The sequence below is a fragment of the Crinia signifera genome, chromosome 1 (genome assembly GCF_055691185.1).
Source record: "Crinia signifera chromosome 1, ASM5569118v1, whole genome shotgun sequence".
NCBI classification, from domain to species: Eukaryota; Metazoa; Chordata; class Amphibia; order Anura; family Myobatrachidae; genus Crinia; species Crinia signifera.
The window spans coordinates 451,994,763-452,010,685 of record NC_139217.1 but is presented as its reverse complement, the minus strand read 5'-3'; the positions used below and the strand labels follow the sequence as shown (position 1 = coordinate 452,010,685).

At 50.0% G+C, this 15,923-nt stretch overlaps 1 protein-coding gene across 2 annotated transcripts in view; it reads left to right on the top strand.

Annotated features, from left to right (window-relative positions):
* The first annotated feature begins 4,665 nt into the window (after positions 1–4,665).
* The window catches only part of SPEF2 (sperm flagellar and cilia associated 2), a 123,123-nt gene continuing 111,865 nt past the window's right edge, over positions 4,666–15,923 (top strand). For both annotated transcript variants that reach the window (XM_083154924.1, XM_083154918.1), the window contains exon 1: positions 4,666–4,856. In XM_083154924.1, the coding sequence (XP_083011050.1) occupies positions 4,799–4,856 (58 nt within the window). In that variant the 5' untranslated portion in view covers positions 4,666–4,798. The remainder of the gene's footprint in view (positions 4,857–15,923) is intronic.

The window sequence follows — 15,923 nt, the reverse complement described above, 5'->3', positions numbered from 1 at the left end:
GATTGGCTGAATTCTGTCAGCCAATCAGCGTCCGGCAAGTCTTTTCAAAATCAGCAGCGCTTCCCGCCGCCAGGCAAATAGCGTAGCTTACTACAAGTAAAAGCCGCTGTGGCGCTGCCCACCCCCGGACCCCGCTGCCGTCCCCCCGCTGCCCGGACTGGAACCCCCGCTGCCCGTCCCTGGACCCCGCTGCCCGGCCCCGGACCCCGCTGCACAACAGAGGTATGTGGGCACAGGGTTCGCTCAGCCTCCGGCGCCAGGGGCAAGGCAGTCATTTGGTCCCCCCCAGTCAGGGAGGAGGGGGGGGGCGACCAAATGACTGCCTTGCCCCGGGCACCAGAAACCCTAGTTTCGGCCCTGCCCTCTCTATCTATCTGACAGTGTTTCTCTCTCTCGCTCTGACACCCTCTCTCTATCTATCTGACAGCCTCTCTCTTTTTTTCTTCTGCTCTCTTCCTGAGACTTACTCTCTGACAATCCCATTCCCTGACTACATCTCTCTCTCTGACACTGTATCCCTGACTCTCTCTTTCTCTCTTCCTGCAATCTCTCCCTCTCCCTGACACTTCCTCTCTGACAATCTCTCAATCCCAGACTATGTTGCTCCCCATGTGACTCTCTCCCGATCTCTCCTTTTCTCAATCCCTGACATTTCCTCTCTAACAGGCTCTCACTTCCTGCCACACTCTCTCTCTCTCTCCAGATTGGGGGGGGGGGGCTTTCAAGATGTTGCTATGGGGCCCACCAAGTTCTAGTTACGACCCTGATTGGGTGATGGGTATTTAAATACATATAGCCAAGGAGCAGCAGATGATTTGGGCAGCACTGAGATCTGCTCGGAGCTTTCAAAAGAAATTCAGCAACTTTGTGTTTTCCAGCAAGTTAGGCGAGACTTACACGCTGACTTACAAGCAGTTTAATAAACGATAACCCCACCCACTATATGGCTTGATCGTCCAATGTCTACACATTTGCTCAAAGAATTGGCTCTGGAAGTCTTACACCACTTGGCTCTGCGCCTAGCACTGTTGGATGCCATGTTAGTTGATTTTACATCATTGGTTGATGGGTATTTAAATACATATAGCCAAGAAACAGCGGATTATTTGGGCTGCACTGAGATCTGCTCGGAGCTTCCAAAATAATTAGTTTTCAGCAAGTTAGGCGAGCGGAAGCAATACATGAGTACAATGTCAATGGCCAAGGGTTTCTTACACTGGTCGAAATGAGAAGCCAATGAATGGAATAGCTGCACTGCAGAGCTGCAAAGGAGCGGAACCTACTGGCCAAACATAACCCCCCTTCCTTATTATATCCCCTTTAGTATATGCACGTGCATCCCCGCTCCTTTGCCTATGTCGTTGGTGGCTGTGTAGGCTTGAATGGCCTTTTGCTGCTCCTCCATCCACCACAGCAAACCTCTTGTTTGAGGTGATGGCAGATCAGGTTGAGGAGTTTTTGCTGCCGCTCCAGCCTTCGGCAGGCAGTGGCAGAATGGCAAAAGTGTCCAGCAATTTTGCAGGCCACCACAAGCATCTCCTGCACTTTTTATGTTGTCTTTCGACGGCGTCTGGTTGTGTGATGCAGGGTGAGAGCAGCAGCAGCAGCGGGCTCCCGGAATAATATTCGGAATATCTTCATCTGCATTACAGTGTCTGTGAATGTGAAACAGTCATGTACGTGTTATCTGTGCTTAAGGTACAGTGCTTCCATTAACACTGCAGAATGGCTTCCCGGAGACACCTGTAACACCCTGTCTAAGTGTGATTCAGTAGCAGGACAGGTGTGAGAAGCAGCCGCCATTTTTAATCATTGTCTGGCACTTGTGATTTCAGTATATGGTGGAATATTTAGATTAGCGCAGGGTTCCATTATAATAGAATTTATTCTAAAATAAAAATGATATTTTACAATTTGCACGGACGTGTTGCCTTCACAGGCGAGGTGAGACTTGTAGACCCTGTTCCAGCTTAGTCACACAGCAGCAGACACAGAAAAATTTAAAATAATTATTATTAAGGAATTTGGTGGTAGGGAGTGGGACTGGACACTGGAGGACAGGTAAATCAATCTATATAAGGCACAGGCACAGACTACAGGGATAAATATATAATATACAGCAAAGACTCTGTCAGTGTACCACCACACTACACTAACACAGTCAGACTCAGCAGGTTGTCACTATCAGCAGTGTAGTAGTTAAAACTACTACAACACGCAGGTTATCACTATCAGCAGTGTACAACTACTACCAGTGGCGTAGCTACGTTCTGGGCACCCCCACGCCGTTAGGGGGGGGCGCCCATACCCACCCCCCGCCCCGTCAAGCACCCCCCCCCGGCCGCCCCGTTGCCTATGCTAACCCCCTCCCCCTCCCCCGCAGTCTTACCTATCGCGCTGGTCCCGGCGGCTCCGTTCTTCTGCTGAGGACCACCACAAAATGGCCGCCCCCGTACAGCAGACAGTTTAAGAGAACTGTTTGCTATATGGGGGTGGCCATTTTGTTGTGGTCCTCATCAGAAGAACGGAGCCGCCGGGACCAGCAAGATACGTAAGTCTGCGGGGGATTGGGGGGGGGGGTAACTATAGCACCGCAGCCCCCGGCGCCCCCACATGCACAGCGCCCCCCCCCCCCGCGGTGGCGGGGGCTGCGGTGCTATAGTTACGCCCCTGACTACTACACCAAGCAGGTTGAACTTGTCACTATCAGCAGTGTTATAGTTAAAACTACTACACCACGCAGTTTGCACAGCGGGGTGGGAGAGTGAGCACGCGGGCGTGCGCCAGGGAAGACAGCCTGACGTGCACATTATTCAATCTCCTAGACTGGACTGGAGTGAACATGGCACCCGCCCAGGGCCGCCACTAGTAATGTTGGGGCCCGGGACTGACCTTCAGCCCGGACCCTCCAGCGGCACCCCCCCCTCACGCGCGCCGGCACCCCCCCTCGCACGTCCGCACCCCGCCCCATTACTATTACTTACCAGCGGTGGCGGCGGTGCAGCCTCTTCTCCCTTCGGGACTCGGGGCTCAGAGCACTCACTGCACAGTGCAGCCTGCAGAGCCCCTCTGTATCCTAGGCTCGGCGCTCTGCAGGCTGCACTGTGTATTGTGTGCGCCTGGCTGCCGGCGCCGGGTGGGGGATATTGTGCGGGTGTGGGGGGTGATGGTGCCATGCCACTGTGGGCAGCTGCCCGAGCCCCGGCAGAGGCCGTGGCCCGGGACAGCTGTAACCCTTGCACCTCCCTGTTGGCGGCCCTGCGCCCGCCTGGCCATCCTTTTATACATATAGTGATGTTGTAGTGACGTTGTCCGGATCTCCTGAGATCCGACAGCGGAAACTCCCGGGCGCCGGAAAGGGCGCGAAAACCCGAACAGGCTTGTGATAGGATATTCGGGGGTGTCCGGATTCCCAGAATCCAGACGCACTCATCTCTAATTATAATATAATAGATGATTATCATACCTCCCAACTGTCCCTCTAAACGCGGGAATGTCCCGATTTTCGCGACTTTTGCGAGGGAAGTTGGGGGAGTTGGGAGTCCCCTCCAATCTCACAGAATAGACGCTGTGCGCATGCGCACAGCGTCTATTCGCGGCCGAAAACGAGGGCGCGACCTAATTTGCATAAGTCACGCCCTCATTTGCATACACCACGCCCCCTTTTCGGACGCCCGCGCAAGTGTCCCTATTCCAGGGTTGCCGACTTTAAAAAAATCCTCTGCGGGAGAAGCCCGGAGAGGAATCTTGCATTACGAGTTTTGGGGGCGGGGCTTAACTGTAACGTAATTAAGCCCCGCCCCCATTACATCAAATAGCAGAAATAACTGCTATCCACGGAGGGGCGGGGCTAAAACGACACAATTGTGCCGTTTTAGCTCCGCCCCCTCCCCTGAGACCCGCGCATATAAATGCCGCGATGGGGGGGCTCAGTGGGGGTCCCCCTGATTCCGGGAGGGTTGCCCACCCTTCCGGGGGCCGGGAGGAAGGACCCGATTTTCGGGAGACTCCCGCAAATTCCGGGAGGGTCGGCAACTCTGCCCTATTCTTATCTTCACAAAGTTGGGAGGTATGGATTATTATACATACCTCCCAACTGTCCCGCTTATTGTGGGAACGTCCCGATATTTTGGGACATTCCCGCTTCCCTCCCGGCGCCGGCAGTGTCCTGCGGCGGGGGGAGGCAGTTGGGAGTCCCCCCCTGTAGTCTGTGAATAGATGCTGTGCTTGCAGGCAGGGGGGCTTGGGGCTGGCCAGCAGCTCATAGAGCTGCTGGGCATGCCCCATAGCGGCGAAAAACGGGGGCGTGGCCTCGCGGCAGTGCCGCGATTATAGACCACGCCCCTTCCCAATAGGCCTCCGGCGCGCACCCTGTCCTGACCCGGCACGTCCAAAAGTTGGGAGGTATGTTATATGTTGCTTAAACCATTACAGCTACAGCCCAAATACTTGCAAGGAGAAAGTAAAATATGTTTCACTGTACATTTAAAAAGAGAAGAAACTAATTGTAGTTATGACACAGTAATACAGTACAGAAAATATAATTGCTATAAAGTTATATGCAGTCATCAGACCGTCATCCCGGCGGCTGACAGTAGATGGCAGCAGAGAGCAGGACGTTCTACCAGCAGCACGAGTGTACACAAGTCTGGGAGCTCCATAGCTACGCTCCATAGTAACGGGTTGCCACGGAGACGGGACGCGGCCTGGCAGCAGTCTATGAGCTGCGCTGAGGTGTTTGCCTGCTTGGAAGTTGCAGTAGCTGCAGCCGGGGACCCGGGCACATTCCGGCACCATCATGTCAGAGATCATCTGTCAGTGGCTGAATGAGGAGCTGGGGCTGTCCAGGCGTGTGGGTGAGTGGCAGAGGAGGGATTGTGCCACTCTATAGCCTTAGTGCTAGTGTGGAACTACAAATTTCAGCATGCCTCAGGCTGGTGGGCATGCTGGGTGATTTATTGTCATTGTGGTAGGAAAGCCTTTACTGTCTTTGGATTGTAAGCTCTGGTCATTGTCTTGCTATATAGTCAGTGGTCTTTTGATTTGTGTGGTTATTCTGCATTGTGGCATGTGTTAGCGCTATATGTGCCATACAGTACTACTATGGTCTACACTGCTAACAATGGGCCTGATGGTACTTGTGAGTTATCGGGGCTGCCGATTTTGTCCTTAAGTTTAGTTAACTTAAGGACACCCGACCGACGCGATGCCCGCGATTTAGCCCCAAATCGGGGGCATCGCGTCGGTCGTGGCCTTTATAAGGGACCGCGACGCGATCACAGGTATCCGCATCCCCTTGCGGGCTTCACAGGTGTCCGCATCCCCTCGCGGGGCTCGCCACGCTTCGGGCTCGGTGGCTCGCTGCGCTCGCCACACTATTCTATTCTCACTCCACGCCCTAGTGGATAGTAGGGGTATGAAAAGGTCGGAGGACGCGTACCTCCACCCCTCGCGGACTCGCTGCGCTCGCCACGCTTCGGGTTGGCGTCAATAGCGGGTGGCGTTAACGGTGGTGGGGGGCCATGAAACCTTTTTTTTTAAAACATATCCAATGTGAAATGGCCATATTGGCCAATTTCACATTGTCATTTTATTTTAACATTGCTGTCTATGGGAAATCGGGTCCATCGCGTCTTTTAACATTATTGTCTATGGGAAATCGTGGGCATCGCGTCGCGGCCCCTTATAACGGCCACGACCGACGCGATCCTTATAACGGCCACGACCGACGCGATGCCCACGATTTCGGGCGCGATGAAAAAATCGGCAGCCCGGATAACTCACAAGTACCGGCCTGATTCATAGGGGTATATTTAGTAAAGCTTCGAAAAATGAATAGGTGATGTTGCCCGTAGCAATCAGATTCTGTTTATCATTTTCTGGGATGCAATAGAGAAATGAGAGACTGTATCAGATTGGTTGCCCTTCACCGTTTTGTGTTTCATCGTGTTTCGTGTTTTGGATCTTTATTTTTTTTTTGTTAACCCCCCCCCAAGTAAAATGTGTGGGGGGGGGGGGGGTTGCTCCTACGCTATTATTAACCTCAATAACATTAATTTCCACTCAATTCCAGTCTATCCTGAACACTGAACACCTCACAATGTTGTTTTTAGGCCAAAAGGTTGCACTGAGGTAGCTGGATGACTATGTTAAGTGACACAAACGGGCGACACAAACACATGGCCCATCTGCAGCAGCAGACAGGATGGCAGTTTTAAAAACTAGGCCCCACACAGCACATAATGACTAATAAAGAGGGGCAAGATTAATCAATTAATGGCAGTATCACTGGACTTTTGCAGCAGTATCACTGGACTTTAACTGCAGTATTACTGGACTTACAGTATGCAGCAGTACCAGTGGACTTTAATGGCAGTGCCATTGGACTGGACTTTTGCAGCAGTATCACTGGACTGGACTTTTGCAGCAGTATCACTGGACTGGACTTATGTAGCAGTATCACTGGACTTTAACGGCAGCATTACTGGGTTTATGCAGCAGTACCAGTGGACTTTAACAGCAGTGCCACTGGACCGGATTTTCGCTGCAGTATCACTGGAATGGAAAGTACCATTATCACTGGACTTTAACGTCAGAGCCACTGTACTGGACTTATGCAGAAGTATCACTGTACTAGACTTTTGCAGCAGTATTACTGGACTTACAGTATGCAGCAGTACAAGTGGACTTTAATGGTAGTGCCACTTGTTGGACTTTTGCAGCAGTATCACTATACTGGACTTATGTACCATTATCACTGGACTTTAACGGCAGTATTACTGGTTTTATGCAGCAGTACCAATGGACTTTAACGTCAGTGCCACTGGACTTAATGGCAGTACCACTGGACTTATACGGCTGTCGGCAGTACCACTGGCCTTAACGGCAGTACCATTGGACTGCCACTGGACTTATACGGCTCTCAGCAGTACCACTGGACTTAACGCCAGTACCACTGGACTGTCACTAGACTTATAAGGCTGTCAGTTGTACCACTGGATTTAACTGCAGTACCACTGGACTTAACGGTAGTACCACTGAACTTAACAGCAGTACCACTGGACTGTCACTGGCTATCGGCTGTACCATTGGACTTAACAGCAGCACCCCTGGATTGATACAGCCGATTTAGCAGCACCCCAAGAATTATACGGCACACTTGGCTCACTACTGGAATGATACTGCACCCATGGACTGATATGGCACATTTAACAGCCCTTGCAGTAAAAAAAGAAATAAATAAAAAAAAAAAAAAACACTTTTTTTTTCTTTTCATAAAAAGGGGGAGGGGCAGCTCCCTTGGACTGATATGGGACACTGGACAGAACAGCTGGACTGATACGGCACACTGCGCAGCACAGCTGGACTGATATGGGACACTGGGCAGCACAGCTGGACTGCTATGGCCCCCTGGGCAGCACAGCTGGACTGATACAGTAGACTGGGCAGCACAGCTGGACTGATACTGTACACTGGGCAGCACAGCTGGACTGATACGGTACACTGGGCAGCACAGCTGGACTGATACGGTACACTGGGCAGCACAGCTGGACTGATACCGGGCAGCCCTGCAGTAAAAAGAAAAAAAATGTCCCCTAAGTATTTGTACCTTCAGTAATTCCCCCTCAGTATAGTGTCCATCACAGTAGTTCCCTCTTAGTAGTTGTACCCTGGCCCCTCAGTAGTTCCCCCTTAGTAGGTGTACCCTTTCGTTCTTCCATTCAGCAGCCCCCATAAAGTTGGGCAACATGTTAGTGGAAAACCCCATGTCGACCTCTTGACTGTCGACCTAGACACTGTCGAAATAACGACCTGTCGAACTAATGACCTTTCGACCTAGAACCATGTCAACCTCTTCCCATGTCGACCTAATGGTGTTGACCTAATGACTGTCGACCATCATGCTGTGGACCAAATGACCGCATCCCACCTTTAATACTGTAGCTACTCCCCTGTGCAATCTGTGGTTGTCAGTACAACTTCTAAACAAGGGTGAACAACGTATTGGGACAAATGTAATATGGTCCAAGTTTTCATGCAGCGCAGAATCGCACACATTACAAGGTGCGAGTTTGTCCCAGAACTCAGCCAGTGTAATAGGCTGAGAGTTCTAAGTACAGTGATCACACAGATGCAGGACACGCCTCCCTGCAAACATTTACACCTGCTTCATTTTGGAGGCGTACGCCAAGGAAACCGTTGGGTGTACCCCAGCGAATGCAGGTGTGGCCATGCCTGCTTGGGGAGGGCAGCTGGCATCACATAACGTCAGCGCCCTCCCCGAATTAGCGGCTGTAATAAAAGTAATTTTAGACTGACTTTTATTATCGAAGGCAGGAGAAATCATTTGATGGGTAAGCGAACATCGAATGATTTCTCCTGCTACCGGCTGCAAGTGAGAGGATGTGTTAGTGAACACATCATCTCGCATGCTAGCAAAAGGATTCGGGGACACCGGGGGGGGGGGGGGTGCGAACAGCAGGCTGGCGTTAAGGTGCTCGCTAGGGAGAGCGTATACACTGCTTAGTGAGCCACTCTGAATTAGGCCCTTTGTCCTCATTCTTCTTTCTGTGTAATCTATTAGGAGTGAGTCCCTATATTATTTTAGCAGCAGCTTAACAATGATAACACATATCGGAGCGCCCAGTCGATATATTTATATTTTTTACCTTAGATCATTTTAACATTAACCTGAAGTCTCTGTACATGGAAATCAGTGTGACATTCCCGGTTATGTAGTTATGGAACTATGGGATGTATTTATTAAAGGACACACAGCCCATAGTTACCTCCCCTCCTGCATTCTGTAGGAGACTCCCTGAAATAGCAGCAATCTCCCTATCTCCCTCATTAGTTTAGCAATCTCCCTCATGTCACCTAGCCCACATTACACTGTTACATCATAGTTACCTCCCCTCCTGCATTCTGTAGGAGACTCCCTGAAATAGCAGCAATCTCCCTCTCTCCCTCATTAGTCTAGCAATCTCCCTCATGTCACCTAGCCCACATTACACTGTTACATCATAGTTACCTCCCTCCCTGCATTCTGCAGGAGACTCCCTGACATAGCAGCAATCTCCCTCTCTCCCTCAGTAGTCTAGCAATCTCCCTCATGTCACCTAGCCCACATTACACTGTTACATCATAGTTACCTCCCCTCCTGCATTCTGCAGGAGACTCCCTGAAATAGCAGCAATCTCCCTCTCTCCCTCAGTAGTCTAGCAATCTCCCTCATGTCACCTAGCCCACATTACACTGTTACATCATAGTTACCTCCCCTCCTGCATTCTGCAGGAGACTCCCTGACATAGCAGCAATCTCCCTCTCTCCCTCAGTAGTCTAGCAATCTCCCTCATGTCACCTAGCCCACATTACACTGTTACACCAGAGTTACCTCCCCTCCTGCATTCTGCAGGAGACTCCCTGAAATAGCAGCAATCTCCCTCTCTCCCTTATTAGTCTAGCAATCTCCCTCATGTCACCTATCCCACATTACACTGTTACATCATAGTTACCTCCCCTCCTGCATTCTGCAGGAGACTCCCTGACATGACAGCAATCTCCCTCTCTCCCTCATTAGTCTAGCAATCTCCCTCATGTCACCTAGCCCACATTACACTGTTACATCATAGTTACCTCCCCTCCTGCATTCGGCAGGAGACTCCCTGACATAGCAGCAATCTCCCTCTCTCCCTCATTAGTCTAGCAATCTCCCTCATGTCACCTAGCCCACATTACACTGTTACATCATAGTTACCTCCCCTCCTGCATTCTGCAGGAGACTCCCTGACATAGCAGCAATCTCCCTCTCTCCCTCATTAGTCTAGCTATCTCCATCATGTCACCTAGCCCACATTACACTGTTACATCATAGTTACCTCCCCTCCTGCATTCTGCAGGAGACTCCCTGAAATAGCAGCAATCTCGCTCTCTCCCTCATTAGTCTAGCAATCTCCCTCATGTCACCCAGCCCACATTACACTGATACATATTTGGGGAAAAAAGGAATGAGAGACAGATACATTTACATTGAATCATCAGCACCATTTCCCAGCACTTTACCAAGTATAGTATCTCTTACTAACTGCTTTGGGGCTCATCTACATTTGGATATAAGTCATTTTACAAGATTCCTCTCAGATGTAGCAGTACACAGCCACGCTTCTAGGTGCCACGTTCACAATCTCTCCATATATGGAACTAGACACGCCCTTTTAGTGGAGCTTGAAACGCCCCATCAATGGGGTGCTGTGCAATATTGTACTACCAACTATGATCTCCCTGAAACTAGTTTTCAAAGGTAGGCAAGTATGACACTTCATTTATAACTCGATCCGTACACTGTAAAGGTTTACAGGCAACTGCTGCCAATGGGAATGTGTACCTGGGACACCCTACAGCACCACCATGCACCTGTTCTCCGTGGCGTCATGACTTTCCGGACAGACTCTGTACTCCTATCTCACTGACACATTACTATAGGTCCACAGGTAGTGATGATTGTTCCATTAGCAGTTAGAGTGTTGTTAGAGGTCCCTGCAGACCGGCTGTGAGAGACACTGTCATAGAGGAGATCTCATCACCAGTGGCCAAAACGCTATGCGGTGACTATGTCGACAGCACTTAGGTTGACAAGCATTGTGTCGACCACGAAAGGTTGACATTGCTTATTTTGACACATGAAATAGGTCGACATGGCTAAGGCCGACAAGATATGAACGTCGACACAAGCATTTGGTCAATGGGAAGGCCGACAGTCAACATGCTGACATGAGTTTTTCACTTTTTATGAGCCGACGTGTGCCGACAGGCTGTATTTTATGCCCTACCATCCACTACAGCAGGTATGGGGAACCTTTTGGCCTTCCAGCTGTTGTAGAACTACACATCCCAGCATGCCCTGCTACAGTTTTGCTATTTGGCAATGCTAAAACTGTTGCAGGGCATGCTGGGATATGTAGATCGACAACAGCTGGAGGACCGAAGGTTCCCCATCCCTACACTACAGCATGGAGGGAGATTACAATAGTGTGCCGCCAAGCGAGGCACTGAGCCCGAAGCATGGCTAGCGTAGCGCATGGTGCGAGGGGACGCGGAACACTTAGATGGTGTCCGTGTCAACTGTGTCAACATTCGGGACAAAGGGAAAAACTCACATCGACCTTTTGGCTGTTGACCTTCCCATTGTCGACCTAATGCTTGTGTCCACCTTCAGACCCGATCAACCTTAGCTATGTCGACCTATTGCATGTGTTGACATGTCGACCTTTAGTGGTTGACCCAATGCTTGTCGACCTTAGTTTGGTCGAACCAGTGACCCGTACCCCTCTGAAATGCAGACATAAGCAATGTAGAGGTTATTACAGCTGTTTTTAAGGATAGAAAGTAACATTTTATCCTAAAAATTTGCTGGCCAGATCCTTTTTTGACATTTTAAACGCAGCTTTTCTTAGGCACTCTTATATTTCTATTATTAACAAGTTATTTCAGGGTATATTTATCAATTATAAGGTTCTAGTCCCTACATACATCATTTCTCATTGCCGATATTAATGACAGAAGCGTGTGGCTAGGTTATAGGTTTACAGATGGGCGAGTACCAGTCACTGGTACTGTAGCAGTGTGGCATAGTTCGTAACCGTCCCGATATTTGCAGGAAGGACTGTTTTTGGACCTGTCCCGCTGTCCGCAGCAGGGCAGTGGTGAATTGATGTGTCTATTTTCTGGAGATAGAGGTACTGGGGGCATAGGTGCCGATTTATGTTTTTGCTGGTGGGTGCTCAAGCCAAAAATATAGAGGAGTGGCTTCATGGGGAAGGGGTGTGGCCACAAAATAATACTAATTTATATTATGGAGGACAGTTGTCTCCAATATTCAAATTACGGCAACAGAGTTCCACATACATAAATGCCCCCACAGTGCAGGTACATAAATGCCCCCACAGTGCAGGTACATAAATGCCCCCACAGTGCAGGTACTGCACGGACAGAATACACTCTTCCTGGCATACTGTTTCCCAGGTGGCTGGTCCGGCGATGTGGGTGCTGCAGCCGCAAATTAGCAAGTTAATATGACGGCCCAGCAGCGGGACTCGGGCCCGTGGGTGCTCATCAATTTCTGTGGGTGCTCGGGCCCTTGAGCACCCACAGAATCGGCACCTATGTACTGGGGTATGTCAGCATTTTACATGCGTGACTCGCGATTGTGGCATTCCTACAAAGCCACGCCCATTTTGGTGAGACCACACCTCCTTTTCAGGAGTGTACATCTGCCACCACGAGCATCAGTCCCGCTTCCCATTAGCTAAATGTTGGGAGGTTTGGTATTGGATGGGGGCATGAAAGGCCATCTGGGGGATGCATTGGCAGGGGCCCATGCTTAGAGGTGTGGCCAGTGAACACAGAGGCTTGGCTAATCATTACAGAGAGCAGGGCCATAACTAGGGTGGGGGCTAGGGGGTCACGTGACCTGGGCGCTGGGTAGGGGGGAGTGTCGCCTGTGACAGCTGCGGGTCCAGCAAGCGACATGCGTGGCATGTATTATTGATGGAAGCAAGACTGCTTAAACAGAGGCTGCAGTCGCCAAACCCCCTAGCAGTATGTCTGCTGAGCCGGCCAGTGGCAACATAGAGCCGGTGGCAGAAGCAGCAATGTCCCCTCGCCAGCAGCAGTAAACAGCATGGGGAGCTGCTGCCCTCTCCGTTGTCATTTCCTTGGCCATTGACAGGCAGCGGCACCCAGGGGGCTTCCCATCCTGCCGCACACCTGCAACATGGCGCCCCGCCACAGCCGCTGAACGACTCGGCTCAGGCAGGAGTGAGGAGACCTCTCTCCGGGACCCGCCATCTACTGGCTATGCTGGGAAGCAACTGGCCCCGCCAGGTCTACAGGTATGACCAATGGGGTCGATGCCTCAGCTGCTGCAGAACCTCTTCCCGGCTTCCCGATAGGGTTCTGCACCATCATTCTTTCCCTCTGCGCGAGGCGTTCGCACATGTGCAGATACGCCTCTGCAAAGGCGCACATCTATCTCCTGTGCTATTTTTTGGGGGGGGTCCACCAAATTATTGTCTTGCCTCGTGCCAGAAATCCTAGTTTCGGCCCTGCAGAAAGCATGGCCTAGGCCCCTTGATAATTATGTAAATACTGCATAATGCATGCATACATTCTAATGTGTAATAATAATAGGAATGCAATGTAGAAAATACACCACAGGCCTGTGCAGTACAATGGCCCTTATTCTAGTTGATTCGGACGGATTGGTATTTTGGACAGGAACCGAGTATTCTTAGCTCCGCCTACCATACGGATCGCTCACACCGTCCGAATGCGGTAAGACACCGAGTGTATGGACCGCGAGTCAGTAGCGCACGCAGGGGGGTTTCTGAGTACCCAGAAACCCCCCAGGAGTCTAAGGGCCCTAGGCTGAAAGCTGAGGGTCCCCTCTTTCCATGGGTACAAGAATTTTAAAAATCGGCCCTTGGGAACCGGAGATATCTGACTTCAAAGCAGTGGTCCCCATCCAAGCCTGTTAATTGCTCTTCCCAGTCAGATATTTCAGTTTCTGTCTGACTTAAGAGTTTTTCTGAGGATATATTCCAAAAGCTGGGACTCTCCCCCTTTGATGGACACTAGTAGCTTGTCTCTACTGTTCTCACAACCAGAGATATCAGCCTTCCAGCAGCTGGTTACTACTCCAGCTCCACATACCTGGTATGTAGTTTTATATGCTCGTTGGCAGATTGCTCTGCCTCCTGAACTCCGATCCCCTAGTCCCCAATACCATTTGGTAGGTGGGATTCTCTAGGTTTTAATTCCATTAAAATCTAAGAAATCTATTTCCGGGAACTGGAGATATATGCAGTGAAGCAAGCTGTCCTCCCACCAGAAAATTATGAATAATAAGCCCACTCCACTATACACCCCTCCTCTGCGTATTAAACATCCTCTACCACCCTGGAGGTTATGTATCAGGGCCACTTCATTCAGCCCAATGCCCCCAATTATTATTATTATTATTATTTTTTATATACATTTGGTCTATCTATAATACTTTGACCCGGCATATACTGGGTCACCTAAGTGTCCATCTCCGTGCTTTGCTCCGCCCCTCTGATAACCCCCTTCTGAAAATCCTGCATTTGCCACTGCGAGTGGATGTTTCATGTGAATACCTCCTCCATCTGTAGGAACCTCCCCCATCCTCCGATGGTCGTCGACCATCGAATGATGGACCGAGTGGTCAGGCAGCACCGAGTGCTCCAGACCACTCGGACATTTTTCCGTATGAAAGCAGGGATAGGGGCGGGCAGCTGGCATCCGGCTGTTATATGTCTGCCCCCCACACATGCATCACGGCCGGATTACCATACGTACGCCCAGCGTTTTCATGGGAACGCCCATGGAACGCGGGGCGTACAAATATGGTAATGAGACCAAACAGCCCTTCACACCCCTCTCCACCCCCTACTCCGATGGTTCCATATGAACGTTTTTCTGCACGGACCTCACTCCATGTTCGGACGTGTGAGGTGTTCGCACATGCGCAGATACGCCTCCACACATGCGCAAACACCAACCGTCGGCCGTCCGACCGCACACGGAGCTGTCCGACTCAATCAGAATAAGGGCCAATGTGACATATGTATACTGTGTAATTCCAGTGCACAGTCTGGATCCTGATCACTAGTGGAAGGGGTCGGGCCCTCAGACAGTAGGGCCCTGCAGGGATTTAACCTGTTGCCCTGTGGGAAAGTTTGGCCCTAGCTCATGGTTTATATAGTGTTACATGGTTATATAGTGTGGCGAGCGCAGCAAGCCACCGAGCCCGAAGCGTGGCGACGCCACACTATATAAGATCAACTCCGCGCTCATGTGGATAGTGGGGGTATGAAAAGCCCTTCGTGGGCTCGCTGCGCTCGCCACGCTTCTGGTTGCCGTTGATAGTGGGGTGTCGTTAACAATGGGGGGCCATTTAACATAGTAATTACCCTTCAGGGTGGATGTACAATAAAAAACCGGGTCTGGGGGGCATTTAACATAGGAATCAGGCATCTGGGTGCCTGTACAATTAAAAATCGTGTCCAATCGCATCGCATGCGATATGATTGCATGCGATGCGACGAGATTTTTTGCCCTGCGATGAAAAAATCGGGCGCCCAGATAATACACAAGTACCTATCTTTTTTTACACATTTTGGGTGAGATTTAATAAGATGAGAGATTCAGAAAGTTAGAGATTTGGTAAGAAATCTCCAGGTTTTTTTAAAGCGGCAATCATTTACACTGCAAAACCATTTGATTTTGAAGCTTAAATAATTGCCGCTTTAAAAAAAAACGGAGATTTCTCACCAAATCTCTCACTTTCTGAATCTCTCATCCTATTAAATCTCACCCTTTATATTTGAATTTATATAACAAATGTGAGCGACGCTGGCATTTTTAGTGGTTATTTTGCTCATCTTTCACAGAGATGTGGCACTCAAAGGGTTAAAGTGGCTTTCCGGCTCGTCTAGGGCCCCCTTTAGTGGTGGGGGCTCAGAACGGCTGTCCTCATCCTCACTCCCTGATGGCGGTACCAAATGTTGTATCTGCTACAAAGCGCAATGGAAAATGCTAGTGCTTTATAAATACTGTCAATATAATAAAGCTTTCACAGTATAAAAGTATAGTAGGGATTATATATTAGCCTTTACTTTCCTTTAAAAACATGTTCGTTACTTTCCCTCAAATATATGTAGTTTGTATAGCGGGAGAACAGTATCCTGTGTTACAAAGGCAGAGGATGCTCTTCTGAGAAGGGATGATTGCTGAATAATTCTCCCATCATCATGCACAGAGAGGACACTTAACTTTGTATTTTTCGGGGAAACAATAAATCTGTGAATCATGATTACTGCTGCAGTCTCCTATATGGCAGTTTC